This window comes from Zootermopsis nevadensis, unplaced genomic scaffold, assembly GCF_977971745.1.
Source record: "Zootermopsis nevadensis isolate Lab colony 2312 unplaced genomic scaffold, Znev_1.0 Znev_ptg000007l, whole genome shotgun sequence".
Classification (NCBI taxonomy): Eukaryota; Metazoa; Arthropoda; class Insecta; order Blattodea; family Termopsidae; genus Zootermopsis; species Zootermopsis nevadensis.
The window spans coordinates 606,758-630,221 of record NW_028259139.1 but is presented as its reverse complement, the minus strand read 5'-3'; the positions used below and the strand labels follow the sequence as shown (position 1 = coordinate 630,221).

General features: G+C 39.2%; 2 protein-coding genes across 14 annotated transcripts in view; one reads left to right on the top strand and one right to left on the bottom strand.

The window, feature by feature from the left end:
- LOC110829836 (uncharacterized) overlaps window positions 1–23,464 on the bottom strand; it is a 193,107-nt gene that overhangs the window by 63,165 nt on the left and 106,478 nt on the right. For 9 of the 11 annotated variants that reach the window (XR_015533875.1, XR_015533874.1, XM_087343878.1 and 6 more), the window contains exon 3: window positions 8,055–8,195. Coding sequence is in view for 8 of the 11 variants with exons in the window: in XM_087343878.1 (XP_087200004.1) it covers window positions 8,060–8,195 (136 nt within the window). In the remaining 3 variants the exon portion in view is untranslated. Of the gene's footprint in view, window positions 1–8,054; window positions 8,196–11,984; window positions 12,065–21,730; window positions 22,861–23,464 lie in introns of those variants that run through there. The other 2 variants (XM_087343875.1, XR_015533877.1) reach the window with 2 other exon arrangements.
- The window catches only part of LOC110829834 (LIM/homeobox protein Lhx9), a 46,135-nt gene continuing 45,526 nt past the window's right edge, over window positions 22,856–23,464 (top strand). For 2 of the 3 annotated variants that reach the window (XM_022063970.2, XM_022063968.2), the window contains exon 1: window positions 22,856–23,022. The gene's annotated coding sequence lies outside the window, so the exon portion shown is untranslated. The other variant, XM_022063969.2, reaches the window with a different exon arrangement.

Below are 23,464 nucleotides of genomic sequence, written 5' to 3'. Positions count from 1 at the left end.
AGAAGAAAGCAAGTCCAAGTGGGTAGATATGACTTTGGCGACGTCTAAACATCTCTTATTGTATGCAGATATACGATGTATAAGCATTGGATTTCATAATCTCAGAACTGTGCTTCCTTTCGCGCTAATTGTTTTTGAAATGTCAGGACCAAATTCAACACCAGGAAAGTAAAACAGAATGCGAAGTTTAAACGATGAAGTCACTACACACAAAGAATGCTTGGTAATAAGACTAAAGTATATGCACATGTCAGTGGTAGATTGCTCTATGCGCCAGAAATAATTTTAAAATAATATAATTTCGAATTAGGAAGATAGGATATTTGTTTTATAACTTTATCAGATATAAAATACTTCAATTCTAAGTAAATATCACAGCTATATACACTATGATATTACTCCATTATATGATGTATGGCAAAGCAATTGGTGTGGAATCTTGGATTCCTTCGACAAGTGTCAGAATAAAACGACTTTTCTCCATTGCCTCCTTTCAGTATTATAAGGTACACAAAGTCTTACCAGGAAAACTAGGATAGAACTATTACAAAGAAGAAGGCTTGAGTGATAAGCTGACACTGTTTGCCAGCCTCAGTTTGACTCCAGATCACGTAAATGTTCGTAAAATACGTGGCGGACTCAGTCCGACAGAGACCGCAAAGGGTTAATATACACTTTAATACTGCACTTCACATCTTCACCCAGATCTCCCAATTCAGGATGTCCGACTAAAAATTGTACACCACTGTCATCTCTCACATCCTTCCCACCTATAGTCTCATTAAAAATATAACAGAACCCCTTTTTCGTAGGTTCGCGAATCACAGTTTCGTTTATTAGGGGAAAAATAATCATTGCGGTGAATTTGTGCATCGCGGTGTAAGTCCCTCGCTCCTGCGCAGAAACAGAGTAACAGACAAGAGTCCGTATCTGTCCGTCTGTCCCAGTACGTGGGTATAGATATGTTACACCGAGTGTACTTCGACTGTACCTTACGCAGGTTTTAGAATTTTTGGTTTCCTTACGTTTGGTCGCCCTGACAGCCTACAGTCAGGAGCGTCGATGTCATTCCCACAAACACGAACACTAATGTTTTAATGTTTGTTATTAATTAATTATACATATTTAGTATCATGTTTTGTGTGTTTTTGTTTGTCTAGGTCTAAACTTAACGCAACCTAAAATCACCATTCGCGGGTGTTTTCAAGAACGCAACCCTCACGAAACCCGAGGGTCCGCCTTATTTGGTGAAAAGAACAATTTGTGAAGAAAACACAGCAGTGTGAAGACTGACAACTGGTATCCTAGCAACAGGTGTGGGGGGCCCGCGCCGTGCTGGGGCACTAGAAATGAGTTTCAGTCCAGGAGATGAATTACGACCACGCGCGGTTGCTTTATGGTCACATCTACCTTATTTATTTAACCAGTTCTTTAAAAAGTCATCTCGCTGAACACGCTTTTTTATTACGCGGGTATACACACACATTAGCTCCGAGACCTCAATTCTTTCCGAGGCCTTCTTTCTACCTGTTGTAATTTACAAACCAATCCTCTGAAATATTTGCTATTACAGAACGGGAGTCTAAAACTCGGTTATCTTCCATCCAAGAAGCATTTTACATTACTTTATTCGCCGGGAAATTCTTGTGGTCGTCCATGCTTTAGACAAGAGATTATCAAACATTGCTACTGAATTGTCAGCAAATCTGCTTCGCGTATTATGCAATACTTGGTTTGACCTCTGTTGGGGGATCAGCTATCCAGATTAAGGTCTTAGTAGGTTTACAGATAAGCAATAATATAGCAGATAAAACAAGCCACGACCAATTCCATCAATTTATTTAAATTAATCATTTACAGACATCTTACTGTTAACCTGTACCCTGTATACCCAGCCTATAAATATGAAATAAACTTAAAAACACAAGAATTTGAGAACAAACTACGTAACTCAATTAAACAGCACACTTCTTGTAAAACTGATAGTTGTTGAAATAGTCAATATATTCCCCGCTTTATACAGGCCCGATGTTTCATTACTAAGGCAGATTTCTGCAGTCCACATCCTTCCACCATATTTTCTTTAAAATTTATTTTAATATTATCATCCTATCTGCGACTTCTGAGTGTTTATTTTTTCTGTTTAGGATTTTCAGCTAGCTCTTGTGAGCAATTACCACATCCCCGTGCGTACTAAATACCTCGCCAAGCACATCTGGTCTGTCAGTTTAGGAGAATAAAATCATTGTACCAACTTAGTACATAATTTACCTTTTTCTTTATTCTCATATTTATTGTAGGTCTAGCTAAAGTATCACACGGGCAAACACATTTACAGAGATTTCGTGCGCTAATTAAATTAGCCTATTTATTATGACAGGCGACATAATCAGTCATTTATTCAGTTGAATTCTCTTTACAGATGACTTTGTCCACCTAACACCGGATTTTGCCATCCACAGCTATAATATCAGTAAATCTAGTGGCATTAGAACAATTTGTTATTCTCTTGTTAACTATCTCCTTATTAATAAGAAGATATTTTCTATTTCAAAATCTTCCCTCTATATCCTCATTTACGAATACCTTAATAATATGTGTACATTAACGTCTTCCTTTCTCAAGTCTTGTCCTGACCTATAACGCTGTGTAATTTGGTAGCTTGATGGAAGTTTACCGGTACTTCGAAGGTCCTTACTCCTTCCTTCATCAGGGTGATCATGACCTTTTTACTCATCTCCTTGAGTACCTCAAATCCTAGTTAATGAATCAATTAATAATGGCATGGGTTGTGATGCTGTTTGCTTTTGTAGGTTATAAGCGACGTTTTGGAGAACCACTGGTAGGCCTTCGCGTAAAATAACGTTTAAAACTTTATATGTCTGAATTCTTTTCCATTAATATTTCAGTCTACATATATTTAAAAGAATAATCTACTTGGCCATACTATCTGCTCTGTGCTGGTATTAAGACCAAAACACACTATTTAATAGCACATTAATAAAAAAACAAAGGTCATAAAATTTTTAATACAGCTATGTATGTCCTATAAAGTGTTTGTTTTTAAAACCTTTTTAATATTATAAAAAAAAACAGAGAAATTTAGATAGCTATATTCTTTTGATATACCTTTATTACCCACATTATTATTGCAACAAATAGACCTACGGCATTTTAATAGTTCCAGAAATGGTAGCCAGATTCCACAAAGGTTAAAGTGGAAAGGACAATGACACATTATCATTAATCACTTGTTCCACCAACCCAAGTCACCATGGAGACCTACTGCCAATAGATCCTCCATCTCTGTTCAGTCCCAGCGATAAATGGAACGAATCTGCTACTTACAGATCCCAGTTAGCTGTGAACTCAGTAAATCTTTTACGCAGTATGGCGCCATAACGGAGGAGAGCAGTTACAACCATTGAAGACACAATTCCTCTAAAACCTCACTGTTTGAGATTGTATTAGAATCAGCGCGGCACTGCCTGCTCTAAGGCATAGTTCCTCGTCTTGTGGAATGGGCACAGTGAACTACCTGAGAGTTGTTAAAGGGAATGCATTGAATCAAGTTTCAGTTTCTCTCACTAATGACTCAACACCGTAAACCAGAATGCTGATGGCAGCATCCAAATACGGTCCAAGCTAAAACTTGGAACAAGAAAAATGTCGGAGAATCAAAAGCAATCTCCTATTGACACTGCTTCCTGTAAGCTACGTCTTTAGTCAATATGGCGGAAGAAGGCGTGTTTTAATTACTTCAATGCTAATATTCAATAAAATAAACACTTTTGTAAATAGGTCTGTGCTTCTATGATGACGTATGGTTTCGGTTGTTGGCAAGTCACAAATACTTTTCCTTAACTGCTAAAATAAGACGGGAGCTTTCTTATTTCACTGATATTCGGGAACTCGAAGCACAATTGAGATCAGAAGTTCAGTGTTTCTCAAGAAAATACGTCGTGCGTAGTACAACAGAAGATATTAACATATGTTACTAACCCGTAGCTTTCAACAACATAAATTAGATTTCCCTGATAATACTCTAAGACAAAGCATTTTAAAATAAAAAAAATTATTAAAAGGGATTAAGAACTTACAAATACCTAATACTGTAGAACTTCAAAATGTCTGCTGACAGCGCTTTTAATATTTTTTATTATTATGAAACCACGAGCGTTTTCCTGTACAGTCCTCCATTCAAGGTTTTCCTTAACACGAATCCTTTCTGTAGAAATAAGTTATGAAACCTATCCCAAATATAATGAGTAAGGGGTATTATTTATTGCAGCAAAAGTAGAAGGCACATACACCAGACTCTCCCCTACAGCCGTAACACCATACAAAATGGCTGGACCTGCGTGGTGAAAGAGCTCTGCGTATTTCGGGGAGTCCCCTGTTTCACAGAACCCTACTTTAATAAAGAAGCTTAAAGTCAGAAGAAAATGTGATATCAGACGTAGAGTACCGGAAATAAATATATGTCTTTACATTTTCCTGCAATTAAAAATATTTAAATTTAGTATTAAAACTATATAATCTTTAAGTCACTCAAAACTATCACATCATTCACAATATAATTTATCATAGATATCTGATTGGGGAGGGAGTTGGCAAATAGATGAATCCCCCCCCCCCATCTTTCTCGTTTTTTAATCATGTGACTTAACATTTAAAGTACCTGTTCTTCGCATGAACTTATCTTAAACGAACTACCAAAATAATTAAATGTCAATACAATAAACTATTAACGAATACATATCACTGGTCTTCTACATGGACCTACAACTTCATTATCTGACACGAGAACGCTAGTAGGTACATTGCAAGAGACATTGAACTATTCTTAGTTTGTCGTTGAATTCATGTTCTAAAAAATAAGTGAACCACTTGAGAGAAATAGTGGAAGGATAATATTATAATTTATCTTAAACAGGTAGGCTAGTTGTGAGGGTGTGCACTGGATTAATCTGGCTCAGGATAAGGTTCAATGACTCTGTTGTGAACCGGAAATTATACTTTGGAAAAGATTGCTGTCTTCTCGGTTGTAGTCATAAAATCTGATAGAAGTTTACCATCATCAGGGCGATAAATCGTCGGCTACAACCTCTGAAACGTTGATAAACTTCTATCAGACTACACTACGCTTCAAGCCAGATGAGAGTAAAAGTTGGACTCACCTCAAATCCTACTTATATTTTGTGGTTTTGTAAGAGGCGGGATATTTCTTGGCTAGGTGAGCGACTATCAGATTTCAGGAAGGACCCTACTACATGCAGCAAGTGTAGTGACTTAGACCGTTATTTCTCCCTATACGTTCAGGTATTTGAGCAAACTCTGTAGATAATGAGATACATATGTTATGTACGTAACCTGCTTGCGTAACGTGACGCCTGAAAAGTATGTTGCTGGAAGTTGCATGTAGATTTGTGATGGGAACACTGTTCATCTGACAACAATCAGTTCTGTGTGGGAAACAGCAAGTTGTTATCATCCACACTGCAAACCAGTTTGAAGAGAACAAGAGGAAATGACCTTCTGAATAATTGGAATTTTGTAACTGTTCTAATAGATTCGTTCAATTAGTCAGTGTCCCACTGCCTTCCAATAGAAAGTACAAGGAGCGGTCGGACGGAATCGATTATACTAACATCGAGAACTGCATATCTGGTCCAATCCTTCTAATATTTGGCGAATACACGTACTGATTGACTGTGGAGGGAAATAAAAGTCACTATTTTTTGTATATACGTAATAAGTAGGTTTACTATCGTATGATTTGAGGTTTTCACAGCGGTGAGTACGAAGATTTCTGTCTTCTGGGTTGTTGCGCTGTGTAGTCTGGTCGATGTTAACCAACGTTTCAGAGGTCATACTGCCTCCGTCATCAGAGTATGAAGATTTCTGTCTTCTGGGTTGTTGCGCTGTGTAGTCTGGTCGATGTTTACCAACGTTTCAGAGGTCATACTGCCTCCATCATCAGGGCGATGAGTATGAAGATTTCTGTCTTCTGGGTTGTTGCGCTGTGTAGTCTGGTCGATGTTAACCAACGTTTCAGAGGTCATACTGCCTCCATCATCAGGGCGATGAGTATGAAGATTTCTGTCTTCTGGGTTATTGCGCTGTGTAGTCTGGTCGATGTTAACCAACGTTTCAGAGGTCATACTGCCTCCGTCATCAGGGCGATGAGTACGAAGATTTCTGTCTTCTGGGTTGTTGCGCTGTGTAGTCTGGTCGATGTTAATCAACGTTTCAGAGGTCATACTGCCTCCGTCATCAGGGCGATGAGTACGAAGATTTCTGTCTTCTGGGTTGTTGCGCTGTGTAGTCTGGTCGATGTTTACCAACGTTTCAGAGGTCATACTGCCTCCGTCATCAGGGCGATGAGTATGAAGATTTCTGTCTTCTGGGTTGTTGCGCTGTGTAGTCTGGTCGATGTTAATCAACGTTTCAGAGGTCATACTGCCTCCGTCATCAGGGCGATGAGTATGAAGATTTCTGTCTTCTGGGTTGTTGCGCTGTGTAGTCTGGTCGATGTTAACCAACGTTTCAGAGGTCATACTGCCTCCGTCATCAGGGCGATTCGTCGACATCGACCAGACTACACAGCGCAACAACCCAGAAGACAGAAATCTTCATACTCATCGCCCTGATGATGGAGGCAGTATGACCTCTGAAACGTTGGTTAACATCGACCAGACTACACAGCGCAACAACCCAGAAGACAGAAATCTTCAGGTTCATCATCCTTCTATTACAATATTTACATTATATAGCTAATGGTTTTCCATAGTCTCTCCATGCATATTTCTGCGCTACTAACTCTTCCAACAGTAGTAGACACTGTATTGCCGTCAAGACTCGTGGAATCAAGAAATGAGATCAGTTGTCGGTCTTGGCGTACGTTCCATTCAGAAAAATAAAATTTAAGTTTGCGATGAAATAAAAGAATTGAGTTCTTCTGAAGTTCACAGTTTACTGTCCGTATACTAAGAACAAATCATGGCACGAACGGATTTCTTAGAAACAAAAGTAGATTGAAGCACACCATATAGCAGCGTCCTTCTTGAGAAGCTAACAGTAGCTTAGCTAGTCAAAAATTTCCATAAGAACCGGTAAGTTCATTACCGTGTACGCGAGAGATCACAAGATAATTTCTGTGATCTCCAGAGTTGGTTCGGCTGTAACAGACTTAGAGCAAGGGACATGAACTTACACTCGGTCCTTTGTCTGCGTGTTACGGTGCGGTAGTCATGTTGGAGCAGCGGGAGGGTCCAAGGGTCTACCTGCTTGTTTTGGTTTCGGAGAGAACCGGTTTCAGGCAGAGCAGTCATCGGGATACGAAAACAAATCACATTGATTTATATTCTATTTGCATGTTCGGGCCGGTACACTCGCGGACAACGAGAAGGAACCGACCAGTTCCCAAACTCGCAGGGCAGAACGCCATATTATTTATCCGCATCTGTCAATCGCTAAATTTTAATAAATTTTGATAATGAAGGATGAAAATAAAAAAATCTCGTAACTTTCATTATTATTTATGAAGAGGTAAATACTGAACACTGCTGGTAAGAAGCTCAAACATTCCGGTTTCGCTACAATCTCCGTGCGAGGTGACGTCTTTCAACACAGGCCTACTACATTGCCCACTGTGAAACGACAGGCTGTAAGTGTGGTCCTGCCCAAAATTACGACACAAAGCTACAAGGTTCCATGTTCCAAGGGCAAATTCAGAAATCTGGCTTTAATCGGCGTAAAGACGTTTTTACGTTAAATTTCCTTTTTACACTTTACGAATTCTGTATTTGTACGTGATTTACACAGTTAATGCTGCAGTTAAGTTGTATTACTGCCTAACATAAATACGTTAATTTCCGTCAAATTTGACACGTCAAGCAAGTTCATAATCATTGAAAGGATGAATATCCCATTTGATGAGAGTACACAGCAGAAAGAAGACCTCATAGACCCCAAGAAACACTGAGCGAGTCAGGACACATAATATATAGGAAGCTCAACATTGATCAAAGCATGTTAATCAACCGTCTTACCTTTTTCATACCAGACAGACTTCTTCAGAGTTGATGTCACGCCATGTCGTGAAATGATCGCGCGGAGGTTGCACAGATCCACACAGTTGTTTAGCACAAATGATGACAGTCCATATTCCAACCGCTCTCGTAGAAGAGTTCCTGGGAAAAAAATCACAAGTATAAGAAATAGACACTTCTTTTCGGGGGAACGAAGAAAATCGTATTGTAATAAGGTACCCAGGCTTCTCCCGTTTGTCCCGATAAGGCTGGACTGAAAGTGAAGGCATTGGGGGGTCATAAGAATAGTAGCTTGACACAAACAGTGGAATTTACATTTTCTGATAAATGTACGGTGGAATAGATAATTTGGAAAGAAAAATAATTTGTTTTCTGCATAGCCTAAACAGTATTTAACTGTGTGGTTCGTACTGCCAGGAAAACATATTCATTGCAGTTATCAATTATACTTAAGTAAGCACATTTTAAGAATCGTTAAAAAAAGGTTTCGGTCTTTGTCTGAAAACCACAAGACACCCATAAATTGAACCTGTGAGTAAGATTCAGATATGTCACGGGAAAGACAATGTGGTATATGTAATTACAGTCGCCTTAAATAGCGTTAAACCCATGGGATTGAATAATAGCCAGATCTGAAACTGTGGCTATGTACTGAACAAATATTATAAACTGCAGCTCTACACACGTGTAGAGATTTTCATTCTTACTTATTTCTTCAGAGGGAAAGACAAAGTTTCGCACAAAGGGGTACTTGCATCACATGACGTTAACATAAACAGAGGCCAACCAGAAAATGGCCATACTGTAAACGTGGTTCACGTGATGCCTGTATTTATTAAAAACGGGGCATTCAGAAAAATTTACAAATTAACCAAACGTTAACACATACAAACTTCTTTATTGTTATTAGTAGAATGATTTGTGATTCTGATGATGTTGTTCTGGGTTTTGGCGCCGTGTTGACTGATCATTAAATGCTAACGTTTTGCAGAAACGTAGTTCTTTCATCGTCAGAGCTGAACGTCTTCAATATCGTCATCGTCTTGAAAACCTCAGTACTTATAGAGCGACTAGTGGTTTGGCGTTCAGAATTTTACTTAGCCCTGGGCTCAATGTGAAGTGGATTTTCCACTGCTCTGTCGTCACAGACGTCGTGAGCGGAACGTACAATTTGCAATAAATACGAAAGCACGGATCCGTTTAAACCCAAGGAATGTTTGTCAGATCGAGACATTGCATTAACATTCGTGAGGAGAAGCTAACATCAGAGTTACAACATAACTTTCAGTCTCTTATCAATATTTTGAAATCAAGAAAAGAGCTTATCGCTTCAGATTTCAGTTGTACTGCTGTGCAGGTCAGGGGTCGGACATCTGCATGCAAGTAGCAGCTCCCAGCCTACATTATCACCTTACCTCCTGAGAGTCTGACCTCACATCAAGACAGACGTATGTCCAAAAGCCTTTTAAATATCTGTCTTCTATGCCAGGGACGAGGTGAGATTTCGTCACAAAAGAAAGACCAAGGCAAACACAGTTTTTTTGGGTGTTTCAGAAAATCCAATTAATATCCACTACGTAATTTATTATCAAAACCTTCCGACAAAACAGAAATTAAATCAAAATACGGCCATTTGGATAAATTGTTTTGTAGAACAACACTTTCTGAGCGTCATGGAGTAGGAAAAACACAGGTGTACAAACCCACTCGTTAAAGATCAATACGCGAACACATCTTTTATTTATAATTATTATTATTTTATCCAACTACTTTTTTTAAATTTCTCCACAGGCGACGAACGGTAAATTTGCAATAACCTATCCTGCAGGCTAGAAATTACGTCTTCTCTCCACAGGAAATAAACCAGGTTCACTTGTAAACAGTTTTGGAAAATCAAAGCGTATATGAATACGTAGCTAATATTTTATTCTTGTATTGGTGAGAATCTCAAGGGAAGAATAAAGATTGGCGGTTTATGATAATGCTGATAAAGATACTCGTACATTTTTGAGAGGAAGTAACAAAAGGTTGAAGAAAATTTCATAAAGAGGATATTTACAATTAGTACTCATCACCAAGTATTATTAAGAAAAGTTTTTTGGGAAAATAAATTTTATGAAAAATTTAACATGCTGTAATATCTGGTATTCCTGCAATGTATTGTAGTCGGGACGGATCTGTGCGTTCGAGGTTTGTTAAAAGTAAAAGGCATAGGAATCAGACGGGTGAAAGGTGTAGCAGGTTAGGAAGATTATACTGTCCATATAAAAAACATATTTGTCAGCGGCAATAATTTGTAGCTGGCCGTCTCAGTTCCTCTGTAGGCAATGTCTTTGTTTACACAGTATTTGTGTTTGTTTTCCTTCTACTCGCAAACCACTGACATAGGCGAATCGCAGTTTGCTCTCGGCTGCTACAAGACAACAAACAAAATCTAACCACAAGGGGCCGTGTTTTAAAATTCGATGTAAAGAAGGCGACGTAGGAAGAGTTAAAGGAAGACACTTGACTCAGATTTTAGGCTGAAACCTCCTGTTATGTACACATATGTTTGTCGATAACCTGGAATCCTCAGAATTAACCTATGAAATTATTTGTAAAAGCGAGCCAACTAGCAGACATGTATCAGTCTTGCTCGCACATTTCGGCCCGAATGCAACTCTGAGAGGCCAAGCCTACAGGTGAGTAAGGGATACTTATGTTCTGAATCCAGTGACAGCGGGGGGCCTCTCTCACGTCCCCACACTTGAGGATGGATGGGAACTTCGCACATCCTCAAAGTTTGTTTACGGAGTGGAGAGATACTCCGACGCAGTTCTGAGGAATGTCTGACTCCAGTTCACACAGAGAAGAGTTCCAGGTCGGGAGGATTTGTGAAATTAAATTGTATGTATGTAAACAACAGCGTCAGAGATCAAAGTCACGTTTCAATAAAGGGAAGGATTAGTTTACCAAACTTCGCGTTCGTCGAGATTTTGTATTTTATTCAATAGGTCCCGATTTCATTCTCAACCCAGACATTCTGACTAAAATTTCTTGTGTTTTCCCCAATCCCTCAAAGAGAATGAAAAAACGGTAGCACAAAATAGGCCACGACCGCTTCCTTTTATATATCTTGCTATACTTCATCTATGAAAAGTAACTTATGCAATAAACAAGGCCTCGGTAAGTAAAAACATATTCAGGATATGACTTCGTTATTAACTTCAGAAATAACTGACATCATATCAACTGCTAATGATTAAAATACGAGGACGTTATGTGACAGAGTCATTGGACAGATTACTCCGAAGAGTTGAAAATCGCGGGCAACGAAGTATGAACACAAATTGCAACTTACAGTTTCTGAATAACGACCCTACTCAAACTAATTACAGCTATAACAGGCCGATAGGGTTATTATTTCTCCATAAACTGTTGAGGTCAAGATTGGAAAGGTGTACCATCATACAAAAGACGCTTATGTAAAATATATAATATCATCTCACACGAAATCCGTATAATGCATGTAACACGTATTAAAAAGAAAATTCATTTCAGAAATAGTTGCTGCACTATCTTCCTCAGGGGCAAGGTTTCTCTCAGTTACAAAGAAGTAAATAACCTATAAAATTGTGAATAATAATAATAATAATAACAACAAAAATAAGAGTCTCTTTTCTGATACATTTACTTTTTTAAAGCTGAATCGCGTGTATTTCGAAACAAAACTCGTTACCAGCAGATAATTTTATCGAGATTGCTTCTAACTGACCAGTTGTACTTAAAAGAGAAGACGTTTACGGCCGGGACACTGGAGGAACAGCTTCTGAACTTACTAGATCAGTTCTTGAGTTGCTTTTATGAGCTTCTTATGACTCCCATTTATGCGTTTCGTTTAAGATTTTATTTTTATATATTTTACGTTGCATTTGACAACTACGAACTTACATTTCCACACCGCGTTCCTCTTGTTAACTGGTTTGTCTGCTTGAGAGTCTCACACGTCTGTCTACATACAAGAACAACACTGGACTCTCGGAACAATTTTACCAACCTTCTAAACTACGTTTATCTATTCACCATTAAATTAACCTCAAATAAACATTACACTAAAGAAATGAAACACGCGTGGGTAAGATTAGAAATTCATACAAAATAGTACTGGTTGGAAATCTGAAGGAATTAGACCACTCGGAGTCTCTAGTTATAAATGGAACGATAGTATTAAAATCCAAATTAAAAAAATAAAACTTGGGGTGTGGATTGCTTTTTTTGAACGTAGTAAGGGATGTCTTGGTTAAACAGAAAATGTTGAATTTCTTGCCTGATTACAAAATATTGCACTAGTGGACTCTACAAACACACATGATGACTTTTGGCTCTGGCCATGTTGTTATGTAATGACGTTGCTGTCTTGTACCGCAAGATTGTGCACGTTTTGAAAATAATTAGCTTCACGGTTGTTGTTCTTTAAAAGCTGACAGTCTCTCAGTTATTCAAAAAATTCTCTGTCTTTCTATGGAACCCATCGTTTTGTTTCCGTGATCAAACGCACCCTCGGCTGAACTCCACAGTGAATTACGAAAATATATTTGTTACCGATATTTTTTCATCTACATTTCTAACTATCTAATTGCTTGTTTCCTTCAGTTTCGGACTCAAATGTTGTGTCTTAAAATGGCTGTCTTCTGGGTTGTTGCGCCGTGTAGTCTGGTAGAATTTTACTGAACGTCCTGATAATGGAGGCAGCAAAGACCTCCGAAACGTCGTGAAGTTGTACCGGACCACCCGGTGCAACAACCCGGAAGACAGCCATCTTCTGAACCACCTCAAAACCTACTTTCTGCATGCGTTTCTTATCACTCTAATCCGCTCTACATTTTATACGCTCTTACAAAGAACTCAAAGACACTTTTAAGGTTTGCAGGATTAAAAATGTTTCCTTTAACATTTGTAGAAACTGCAAAGGCGATTACCTAAAACCTGTGATGTTTCCTGATACTTTGTGCCGTTTATAGTCTGTTTCTACGCTGTCTGTGATCGCTGGCAACCATACATCTCTTCTTCTTATCAGCAGCAACAAAATTATACGTCATGTTTAACACTGCCTTTTGTTTGCTATGATCAGTTGTCCCAGCATTCTGATCTTGTAGATAAGTTACTTCCATAAAACAAAAACACAAAACTCGGAGCTGCACAGTGTTTTGTTTTGTATTCATATCGCACTGGCTTGCATACCTAGCGACACCCCATCTTTCACCGTGAAATGTAGGAAACAACATTATCTAGATACAAACCAGACGTAATGGCATCAGAAAATATGGAGTTTCGTGGATTCAACGTGAGGCAGCTTTCCAACTGGCAGTGCTGTGTGTCTACAAACTGTCCTAAAAACACGTGTCTTTTCCCTGCTACTGGTTTTCGTCCCTAGAAAGCTGGTCCCAAGAGATTTACTTCTTCTGGTAGGGTATACATTATATCGGTCGACACAAAGGAATTTTAATTGTGCATTGTACAAGAAAATTCCTCTTTTAATATGCTGTATCATAATCTCAGTGACTTCAATGGTAAGCGTTCTTTATATTCGTAGTAAATTTAGGCTCCAAATCCATTTAACAGGTTCATTCTTTATTAATTCGTAAGCTGTCATTTTATTTTCGAATGTCCATAATATTCAGTGTTTAAAATGATTATCTGAATAGTGAATTGGAAAATATTTGGAAGATAGCAGAAAATTTTTAAGATATAACCTCGCTATTTTGTGGAAGCACTGAGAAAACTCACGAAGAAATTGTTGCCAGAATGGGATGTCTCCTAGATAAACATCACTGAGTGAAAATGTATGGAGTTCTTGAACTGACAGACTGGAATCCCAGCCGTACATTCTACACAGTTAACCGACAAACGTCAGATGACGTTAGAAATAGTTTCTTCTGTGACTTGATGTCAAAATATTACAAAACATAAAATGGAGGATATTCTGTTCTCTAATTGTAACAAAAGAAAATATGTGCCTATCGAGTGCGAGATTTTTGGTTTTCACAGCAGCGAGTGGAAAGTTGAGCCTTGTAGTCTGGTAATTTTATGACTTTTCGGAAGTACAGATGTGCGTACTGTGTCCTAATATCAGAGGAAACAAGCAGCCCTAATGCGTCGGTAAACTTTTACGCTAAAACCCAGGAAAGAGCCATCTTAAAGAGCTAGAAATATCTCTCCGTTTCTGCTGTCATTTCTGGTCCCCCCCCCCCCACCTTTCCGCGTGTGAATTTGTAATGGTCAACGAAGCTCGGATTTATTTTGTGTCCACTGTAACTCTAATTTTCTACCAAAGGAACATATTCCACTGTTGCCCAGAACAATCCGAAGTCTTAAGACTTCCGCCCTATGAGTGGTAACAGTTGGAGGGATGGAGCTGTGGACTGAACTAGCAGATCGCCTTGTCACAGAACACTCGCAAATTAATCTCTTTCAGATCATCAATAGCGTTGTAATGTGGAGGTCAACGTGTGGCCTTCCTTAACCTACCACAAAAGTACTAGGTTAACTAACCACATTTCGCAGTGTTTTTATTAGAATTTGATAGTTAATTAACTAATTTCTTATTCCCGAATATCGTGGTTGCCTTCTTGTCACTCCTGTTTTGTGTTCATAAATCAACCAAATTATCGGATATTCTGACTGTAAGTTTTTTCAGTTTTATTTTGTTGTTCCAGGAAAATGCTAAGATACTGCCGTGAAAGAGTTGCTACTGATTTCCTTTCACCACACTCTTTCTCATTCATCTTTCTGACTTCAACCTAGAATTTATCACTGTAATCTATAAAGTTGGAAAACCATTTTTTTTTTTAAAAAAATAGGAATCAGTTCGCTGTTTTACGCAACCTAAATTCTCATCGACTTTGATTCACCTTAGGTAAAAAATATCGGTAATGCCTGAAGACACAATGGTCATCCAGCCTGTAAATTTTCCGATGTCTCAGGATAATTAACAGATTGCTGAGGTCCTATACCAACGCATTCATGCTGAATGAATACTTCACATAAACACTCGCCTGGCCACTCCTTTATACATAGCAATTAATTAAACATTAATTAAAAATTCAGTAATTTATATGTGACGATATCTTTTAACTGACAACACAACAGAGACCTGGGAAAGTTTTGAGGGAAAACTAAACACAATTATATTTTCAGTTTTATTACAATGTGTTTAATAAGAACAGCAAAGACATTTATAAAAAAGTAATTTGGGAAAACCATCGAGGATTATTTTAACTCTTTGAAGTCGAAACGCGTGCGAATAATATTTTAGAATTAAGTTCGCACCGCAAAGAAAACATAACTCTTCACTACTACTAAGATCAACTGACAGTACCTTGAAAGGGGCTCGAAATAAGATCCCGATGAACCAGCATCAACAGCGGCATTGATCTTCAACTGTCTCGGTTGCAAAGTCGGAGCACGCGGAGTGTGGATGCACAGAAACGAAAGAGTGGAGTAGGCGGACGGATCCTACATAATGGACCTTCCTTCTTTGGAAGCTAATAACGCGCTCAGCTAGTCAAGATATTCTACGAATTTATAGAACCCAGGAATTCAATAGCGTATTCACACAAGCCTTGAATCCGATCCCCACTTTCACATCCACATATTTGGTTAAAATCCATTTTGACAGTAGCCCGTCTCACATTTGCTACTATAACGAAAATAGTCTCTTCTTTTCAGGTTTTCCGACTAAACAAATAAAAGCAGGCTAACGAAAATAGAATAAAAATGTTATATTTTCTTTACAACTTTCTGTAAAGTGTGGCACGCGAACTTCTGTTGGCCCCCAGGGTTGTACATTACCAGCACGTGTATCCTATCGTGTCTGTCTGTCTGTCTTGAAAAGGACCATCTTGAGTTGCAGTCGGCACATCACAGAGTTCGCCCTCGCCGAGGCGACAGGAGGGAGGGGCGGGTGGTCTCTTTAGGGAGACGTACGTATTGTCAGCCAAATCATCGCCAGGACATTCTGGCAGTATCGTACTAACACTGAGTTATCTTCCATCAAAGATTAATCTGTTGCTCTGTCCTTCTGGGTAAATCCTCACATTTGTTTAACACGTAGCATTATTTGACAGTTATCAGTCTTTTACTTTTGAATATGGTCATTGTAGATATCTTATAATTACCAATTTATTTCATTCGTGGTGTCTGTGGTTAAATTCTTTATAATTTATTAATAAAAGGAGGAGGAAACAGTGGGCATAAGGAAGGAGAGCGAAAAGTGTCGTGGACTTAAGAATTTCGATATTGGCTACAAAAGTATTACATAAACAGCAATCAATTTGATAATAAGATTCTAGGTGAGAATACGAGAAAGCAATTTATAAGTGTAAGTGGTAGATGTGTTTTTTAACAAATTTATAGTGGTACTAGACAAGGCTGACGAGCTCTAACGCTACACGCATCTGTAAGTGAAACATTGATAAGTGTAGACTGACCATTACTAGAAATGAAATCGAGAAGATGTGGATATCAATCACATTTCTTTAAAAAATTATTATATATATATAAAAATTATGTTTGCTCTAAATACATATTAGATCTTGTTTCAGAAAGTTTTGTGTGATGTTGTATATACTGTTGATTCAGGTTAACTGGGACACACCGGGACTAGGACGCTTTTGGCCCAAATAATTGGCTGCCCCGATTAACCGATAGCCTAATTAACCGGAATCTACTGTATTGTAAATTTTAATAATTCGTTTATCACAAATTTCACAAATGATTTACCCTCCAATTTCGGGCCTTGTTTCGAAATAATATTTAACCGCTGTCATTGAGAGATTTGGGGTTTTCATAGCGGTGATGATTATCTGGGTTATGGTGTCAAATAGAATCTTTCGTAGCCATGAGGACGGACACATTATGTTCATTCAAAACTTTGACATATACCGACGATTCTACACAGAGTCAAAACTCGGAACCACAAAGCCGACACTCGTTTACTTATGTGCAATCCGCCACAGGTCCTGCCAACGGGGAGAGCCACCTTCCATGCTCTACGGTGCAAGGTCTGTTTCCTCCTGCTGCAAAGAAGAATTATTCTACGTTCCAGTGAACGGAGAGCCTCGAGCTTTCGTACTGATACCTCCCACCATTTCCACAAACACCCCATTTTCAGTCAGTTATACTAACTTTGCATCTTCACAGCATTCCTCTCAGATCCACAGTGGGAAAAAAAATGTACGGATTCCTTTCTATGGTCTCCCAAGCAGTATTTTCCCTTAAGATTATCCAACTAAACCTTTTCACTGTATTTCTAAAACCTCCCATGCGTGCTACGTGTCCCCATTTTATCACGCCTGCAATATTTGGTAAAGAGTACGAAACATGAAGTATCTTTTCGTGCTATTCTATTGGCCGCTTGTAATTCGCTCTATTTCATCCAAATATCCCCCTAAGCACTTTGTTCTAAAACACCTTAATTCATTTAATAGATTCATACAATTAGATCTAGATTTCTAAAATGTGGTTTAGACCACACATAGCGTCTACGTAACTATGGGGCGTGTGGATCCTGCAGTAAAACTCAATATTTTTATCTACAATTATCTTCCTTGTGCTGACGATGTAAGCAGATGTCACTAAGCAACAAGGCTAGCTCTGAGCGCGTTCATTGCCTTCGGCAGTTAACCTGCAAAGCGGTTTCAATTAGGGGAAATTTGAGACTGGAAGATATCCCGCATCTAATGTAGCAGTTTAGCTTCGTGTATCCAACATAATTGTCTTCCAAAGACACAGCAAACTATTCTTATTAGAAGCCGTCAAGGGTGGCTGACTATTAGTTAATGGCATGTGAGACCATGGGGGCTCTCGTATGAATGTTTTAAAGGCAAGTGTAAAAATATTATGTCTGTGACTGAGAACAGAATTGTGGGGGTCAGGACGACGAGAGAGAATGTAAGATAACGGAAGAGATAAACAGGCAGGGGAAGGAACAGACGAAGAAGGGGTTTGAAGAAGATACACGAATGTTTTGCTCAGGTGTTTATAAACTCCAATCCATGAATCCATAAAAATTCGGGGAGAATGTTAGCAACAGCTAAATTAATAAACTCCAAGGAACAGAGACCTTCTTGAGAAGGTCTGTCGGTCAAGGTATTCCCCGTTGGTTCATTAGCCTATTCTATTCAGGACAGTAAACCATTGCATTGTATTCTGAACCGCTCCATAAATTCCACTTTCCCACATAATCCTCTTAAGGCCCGTCTAAGCTGAGGTCTCCCAAGTAGTCTGTCACGTAGTTGCAGTTGAATTATTTCATTGGACTCTGGTTGCCCATTTTCTTTCGAACTGGCTGTACGCGTACAAGACGCATAGCCTTGCCCAACCCCCTTGTTCACATTTACAAGAATGATATATGTGAAGTTCACAGAAACAATAGCAAACAAACACGTGGAGGTAATTCCATATGTTAATGCATTTGAAACTTAAACTTGTGCATAGTATTCTCCTAGGTACAGATACACGCATAATTATTTACACATTAGCATAAAAACGAATTTTGCCCAAATAACTGAGAGCTGCTTGTGTTAAACACGTTGTCGACACCTGAACGGATACTTACGTGTGCCTAAAATAAATGCAGATATGAGACTTTCTCCAGTTTCAACTTTTCTCCCATAGATGGAGGCAACAGGTTCCTCCGTTCATGATACACACCTACATGACTGTACAGTTTCAAAACCCACAAGGTCACAGTCTCAACTTTCACAGATGTCAAAACCTCATACATCAACTGTCCATCTATAGTTAAAGTAGAACTACAAGGGGGGTGGCGGTTTACTGCGCGGAGACAGATCTATGAGATTGTAATGCTCCGAGACTGTTTTGCATGCGTTTTTAATGTTAATCTACATTACAAGTATTTTACTAATTCAGGGCCGGATTAAGACTTTGCAAAGCCCCAATATTTGATTGAGATGCGGCATCTATAACAATATAAAAATCTGAAAACAAAATTATTAATAAGCAACATTTTCTATGTAAATCGCATTGAAACATTTATAAAATGTGAAACGCCCTTTATAGCGATTGGAGCCAAATTCCTGTCAAAAGCACCAACGCATTACCGATCTTAAGGCTCCAGACTTCTGTTAAACGCACACTCAGCCAAACCCCACCATAACCTCATTTGCATTTCTTCCTACCAGAGTCCCACATCGCACGAATAGTATCCTAGTACAATCAAACGTAGAGGGAATTTTTTGGGGAGTAGATTTATGGGTCGTGTTTCTCTTGATAGATAATAATTAAAACGATATTTGGGTCAGGTTTAGACTAACCCAATCAGAGGGCTAGCGGAGCAAACTTCTTCGTTTCAGCGGTCACCTGTAGACGAATATAAAACCAACTTTAAAAAAGTTGCGCTTTTTAACACAAAAACACCAGATGATTGATAACGTCCAACGGAACAATTTATATATCCTGCGTTTTAAAATTTCTTGTTCTTCAGAACTCTGTAAAGCAGGTGTTTTTAACAGACGGCCCACCGAATATCCGTACACGTTTTTCGTAATGTCGTATAAGCCTGTGCACTGAAAAGATAGTTACAGACTAAAATAGCTTAAGTATTAGGTTCCAAAGTTACCGGTGTCCATATTGTCTTTGCATTCCGTAGGTTAATTTCGACAAAATCATACATTCTACTTCTGATACCGAAGACTTGACTTGACTTTCTTACTTCTGTTGTGAATACAATCCGTTTGGTGGAAATCTGTCAGGCTACACGTAGCAACAACCCAGAAGACAGCAATCTTTAGACTCACCGCTGTGAAAACCTCAGATCCTAGTCTCTTAAATAACTTATTACAGGTGTTTGAAAAATAAATCAGTAACATTTGCTGACTCCTCAAATTTCGAGGCCATAAGCTGCATTCTATTTAACGCATATATGAACCACAATCGCTGTCCCCCTCGCTAACATCTGTCTACGTCTCACAGACCGGAGCCCAAAACAGTGAGACGTGGCAAATCAATGCACTGGCGAGAGTTTGAATCGACGACCAAGACTGACTGACGATAACCGGTCAATTCATTTAATTTCTTAGTCCTTGTAAGTTTCAAAATCGATAACAAATTTCCCGTAGTCTCACCCGAGTCTCATGTTAACTGTTCATTTGACATAGTCGAGATATTACGTTTTATCTGGAGTTCATTTTGAAACAGTTTTGAAAAAAGCATTAGCCATCCAATCTGGTTTAAACTCGTGTTAGGTGCGTAGATTTTTCGTCTACGCGTTATTCAACCGTTTATAAAAGTGCGTAATAATTTTGGAACCTTTTCCCGGTCCGCAGATTCTACAGAATAGTGTTTTCTAATTTCTTAGGCTGATCTATCAGATTTCCGATCTTTTAGGAGTTAGCTTACTGTTTGTTGGTTGCATAAGTTACAAAAAATATCGTAGGTTTAGTAAATGAACAACAACTAGGTTTCATTTTGAGATGTTTAATCTGAAAACTCTAAACGACGTGAAAGATACGTAGCAATATCATATTTAAAATCGGAAAAAGATTTACAGCTTTTGAAAACGTTCACCATAAAATGGATATCAATACGTCTTAGGAAATTTTAGTCAGAGAGAGTAGAAGGGGATAAGACAAGTTGAATATCTACATTCAGATGGGAGGATAATATTAAAATGAATCTTAGGGTGATACGTTTGGAGGGTGTGGATTAAATTCGTATGTCTGAGGATAGAGACCGATTTCAGGCTCTTGTGAATAAGACAATCAAACTTTCAAGTTCTATACTTATCAACAGTTAAAAAGAAAGCCCCAATGTCTTTGCCTGAGACGAGACGCTGGTTAGTCCAGCCTGTAACCACCAACTTTACTGACCGCATATCACGGTCTGATGGGCTCAAGGAAGGACTCTCTGCCTGTTTTGAACGATTTTGGGGTACTTGTTCCTTGTTTCCAAGTTTTGGGCCGTGACGTTACTGAAGCTGATTTCCATTTATAACTGAAGTACCATTGGTGTTCTTCCGGTAGTGATGAATGTGCTGTGGTTAGTCCAGACTGCTCGCGAGGAGATAAAGAATGAATAAGACGTGTTAAGTAAGACGTTTAGAACTGAAACCATACGAACAATACACAGATTACTATCTCAGCATTTCCTGGCCTCTGTAGGAGTCACAACAAAACGCTTGAGTAATGAAAGGTCAGATCCCTGTCAGCGCCTGTAGGATTTAGGGTAAGTGCATCTCCTCTAATGACAATCACCAGCTGCAGTGTCTGGATTTTAGCGTAATCTTCCAGCCATATCTCCTGGTATCAAATTTCTTGTGATTCACGTACTTGCCGGCTTTACAATGGTAGATGAACAGGCCAGCCACGGCTGTATATCTTCTCGTCTTTGTTTTGTTCAAATGTTGTTTCCAAAGAACACTGTAATTATTTGTGCCATAGGCCAGGTGGTTAGTCACCGGTTCCTCACTGCGAAGACCTGGGTTCGCTATCTGTAAGTCCATGTGGGATTTGTGACGGACAAAGTGGAACTGGGAGAGATTTCTCTTTTCTTATCTGCATAATTTTACCTTCCTTCACGTTCAATTATGTATCATCTGGGGTATGGCCAATAAACCAATTAGCTGCCGCAGTTACTAATTGTATCATTAAAAATAAATAACTTAATAAAAACAGGTATTCACTCATTTGTGAGTTTATTTGTCCGTACATTGTGTAACGACGTTTTGCCAAATGTGATTCAGGTTTGGAATATTATTTCCATCTATTCCTAGTTCTCCAATGTGGTTAGTTTCACGAGAATTTTTTTTATACTAAAGTCTTATATGCATTTCTCAACATTCCAATACACAATACAGGTCTCTTACAAAAAAAATCATCATTTTAAGATCCCGACTTCATAGACCATATTAAATCCACGGGGAAAAAATCCTCGAGAAGTTAATTATCAGCAATCATCTTCGTAGTAGTAAACAGTTGAGTCCTTCAAGTAAAATTGCAGGATACAGCCTAAATCCTCAATGTTTCATCCGAGTCACTACCTTATGTAAGACCGTAGTTAAACAACCTGTAAACCAAAGCATATCGGATAATGTTACTGACATTTCTAAATCATGAGTATTCAAGAAAGTTTAATGAATGGGGAAATTAAAGTGATCTGAGTCACCAAATGCCGGAGATTCTGTTGTCTGGGACGAGGTTCAGAAACGGGTTTTCTGACAACCAACTACAAGAATCAGAAGGAAAGCGTAAGAGTAGTCGCGAACATTTATGTCAACAGTGAGTCGAAACGTAGCGTTTTAAATATTTTTATTAACGCGAGTTTACTAAATAGATTTTATAATGAGACTCCACGCCACTGAGTGGGGGGACAATTCAGGACATTTCAGGGCAAGAACACATCTCGCAGATTGTAAATTGAGTAAAAAAAAAGGGCGATGTGGGACGATTCGCTTGTCTGTCTGAACGTTCCTTCCCCTCGCCCCGCACAAAATCGATACTCGAACTCTTTACAAGCTCAGTCTCCGAAACTGCCTCCGCGCTACATCAGCGCCATCCAACTTCCGCCCCGCGCACCAGACGAACAGCCAATGGGAAACGAGCAAACCCCTCCCATTACCGCGGCCCATTGGTGGACCGGATGACGCTGGCGTAGTGACAGACGATGACACGAGCGAGGTGGAGTTTGCGTGGTGGTGGACTGGGGGCGGGGTCGCCCTCGCCGCCTCCGTACCGCCGCCCTTGGCTGTTCTTCTAACGCAACTTCGCTACTCAACCACCAGGCTGCAGTCCTCCGCCGGACCCCAGCGCTAAAAAATGCGGGAAATTGTTGGCTGAGAGTTGTACTTTGCTCCCGGCTATCCGCAGAGAGAGAGAGAGAGAGAGAGGGAGAGAGTGAGAGAGGAGAGGAAGAGAGAGGGCTGGATTAGGAGAGGAACGAGTGGATTGAGTGACAGCTTTGGTAAACACCGGTAAGTGTCGAGCACCCGTCTTGTGTTTTGCCTCACCTCTAATTATCTCCTCTGTAAATGAATTGATTTATTACGGAGTCATGGGTCTTGGAACAGTGGTTTTGACAGCGTCTGCACAAACCGATACTTAAAAGTCAGGGAAACGTGTTAACTTCTCGGTACGACTAACACCAACGCATCTCATTTAAATTTTAGTGACATTCAAGTGTTTGTTTCGCCCTGACGGACCACAGACCGCGAACCAGACGTAGGCCAACTGTTAAAGCTGTTAACATGTTAGCAGACATTGGCGTACTGTCAACAAAGTGTTGCCTTAGTTGTGGATTTCTTTTGAATATGAGGAAAAGTGCGATTATTTTCCGAAACACCGAGAACCGACTAGTGTTTCTGACGTACGTATCAAGAGTTTTCTTAAACAGTAGCCAAGTGTACTCTTAGAAGG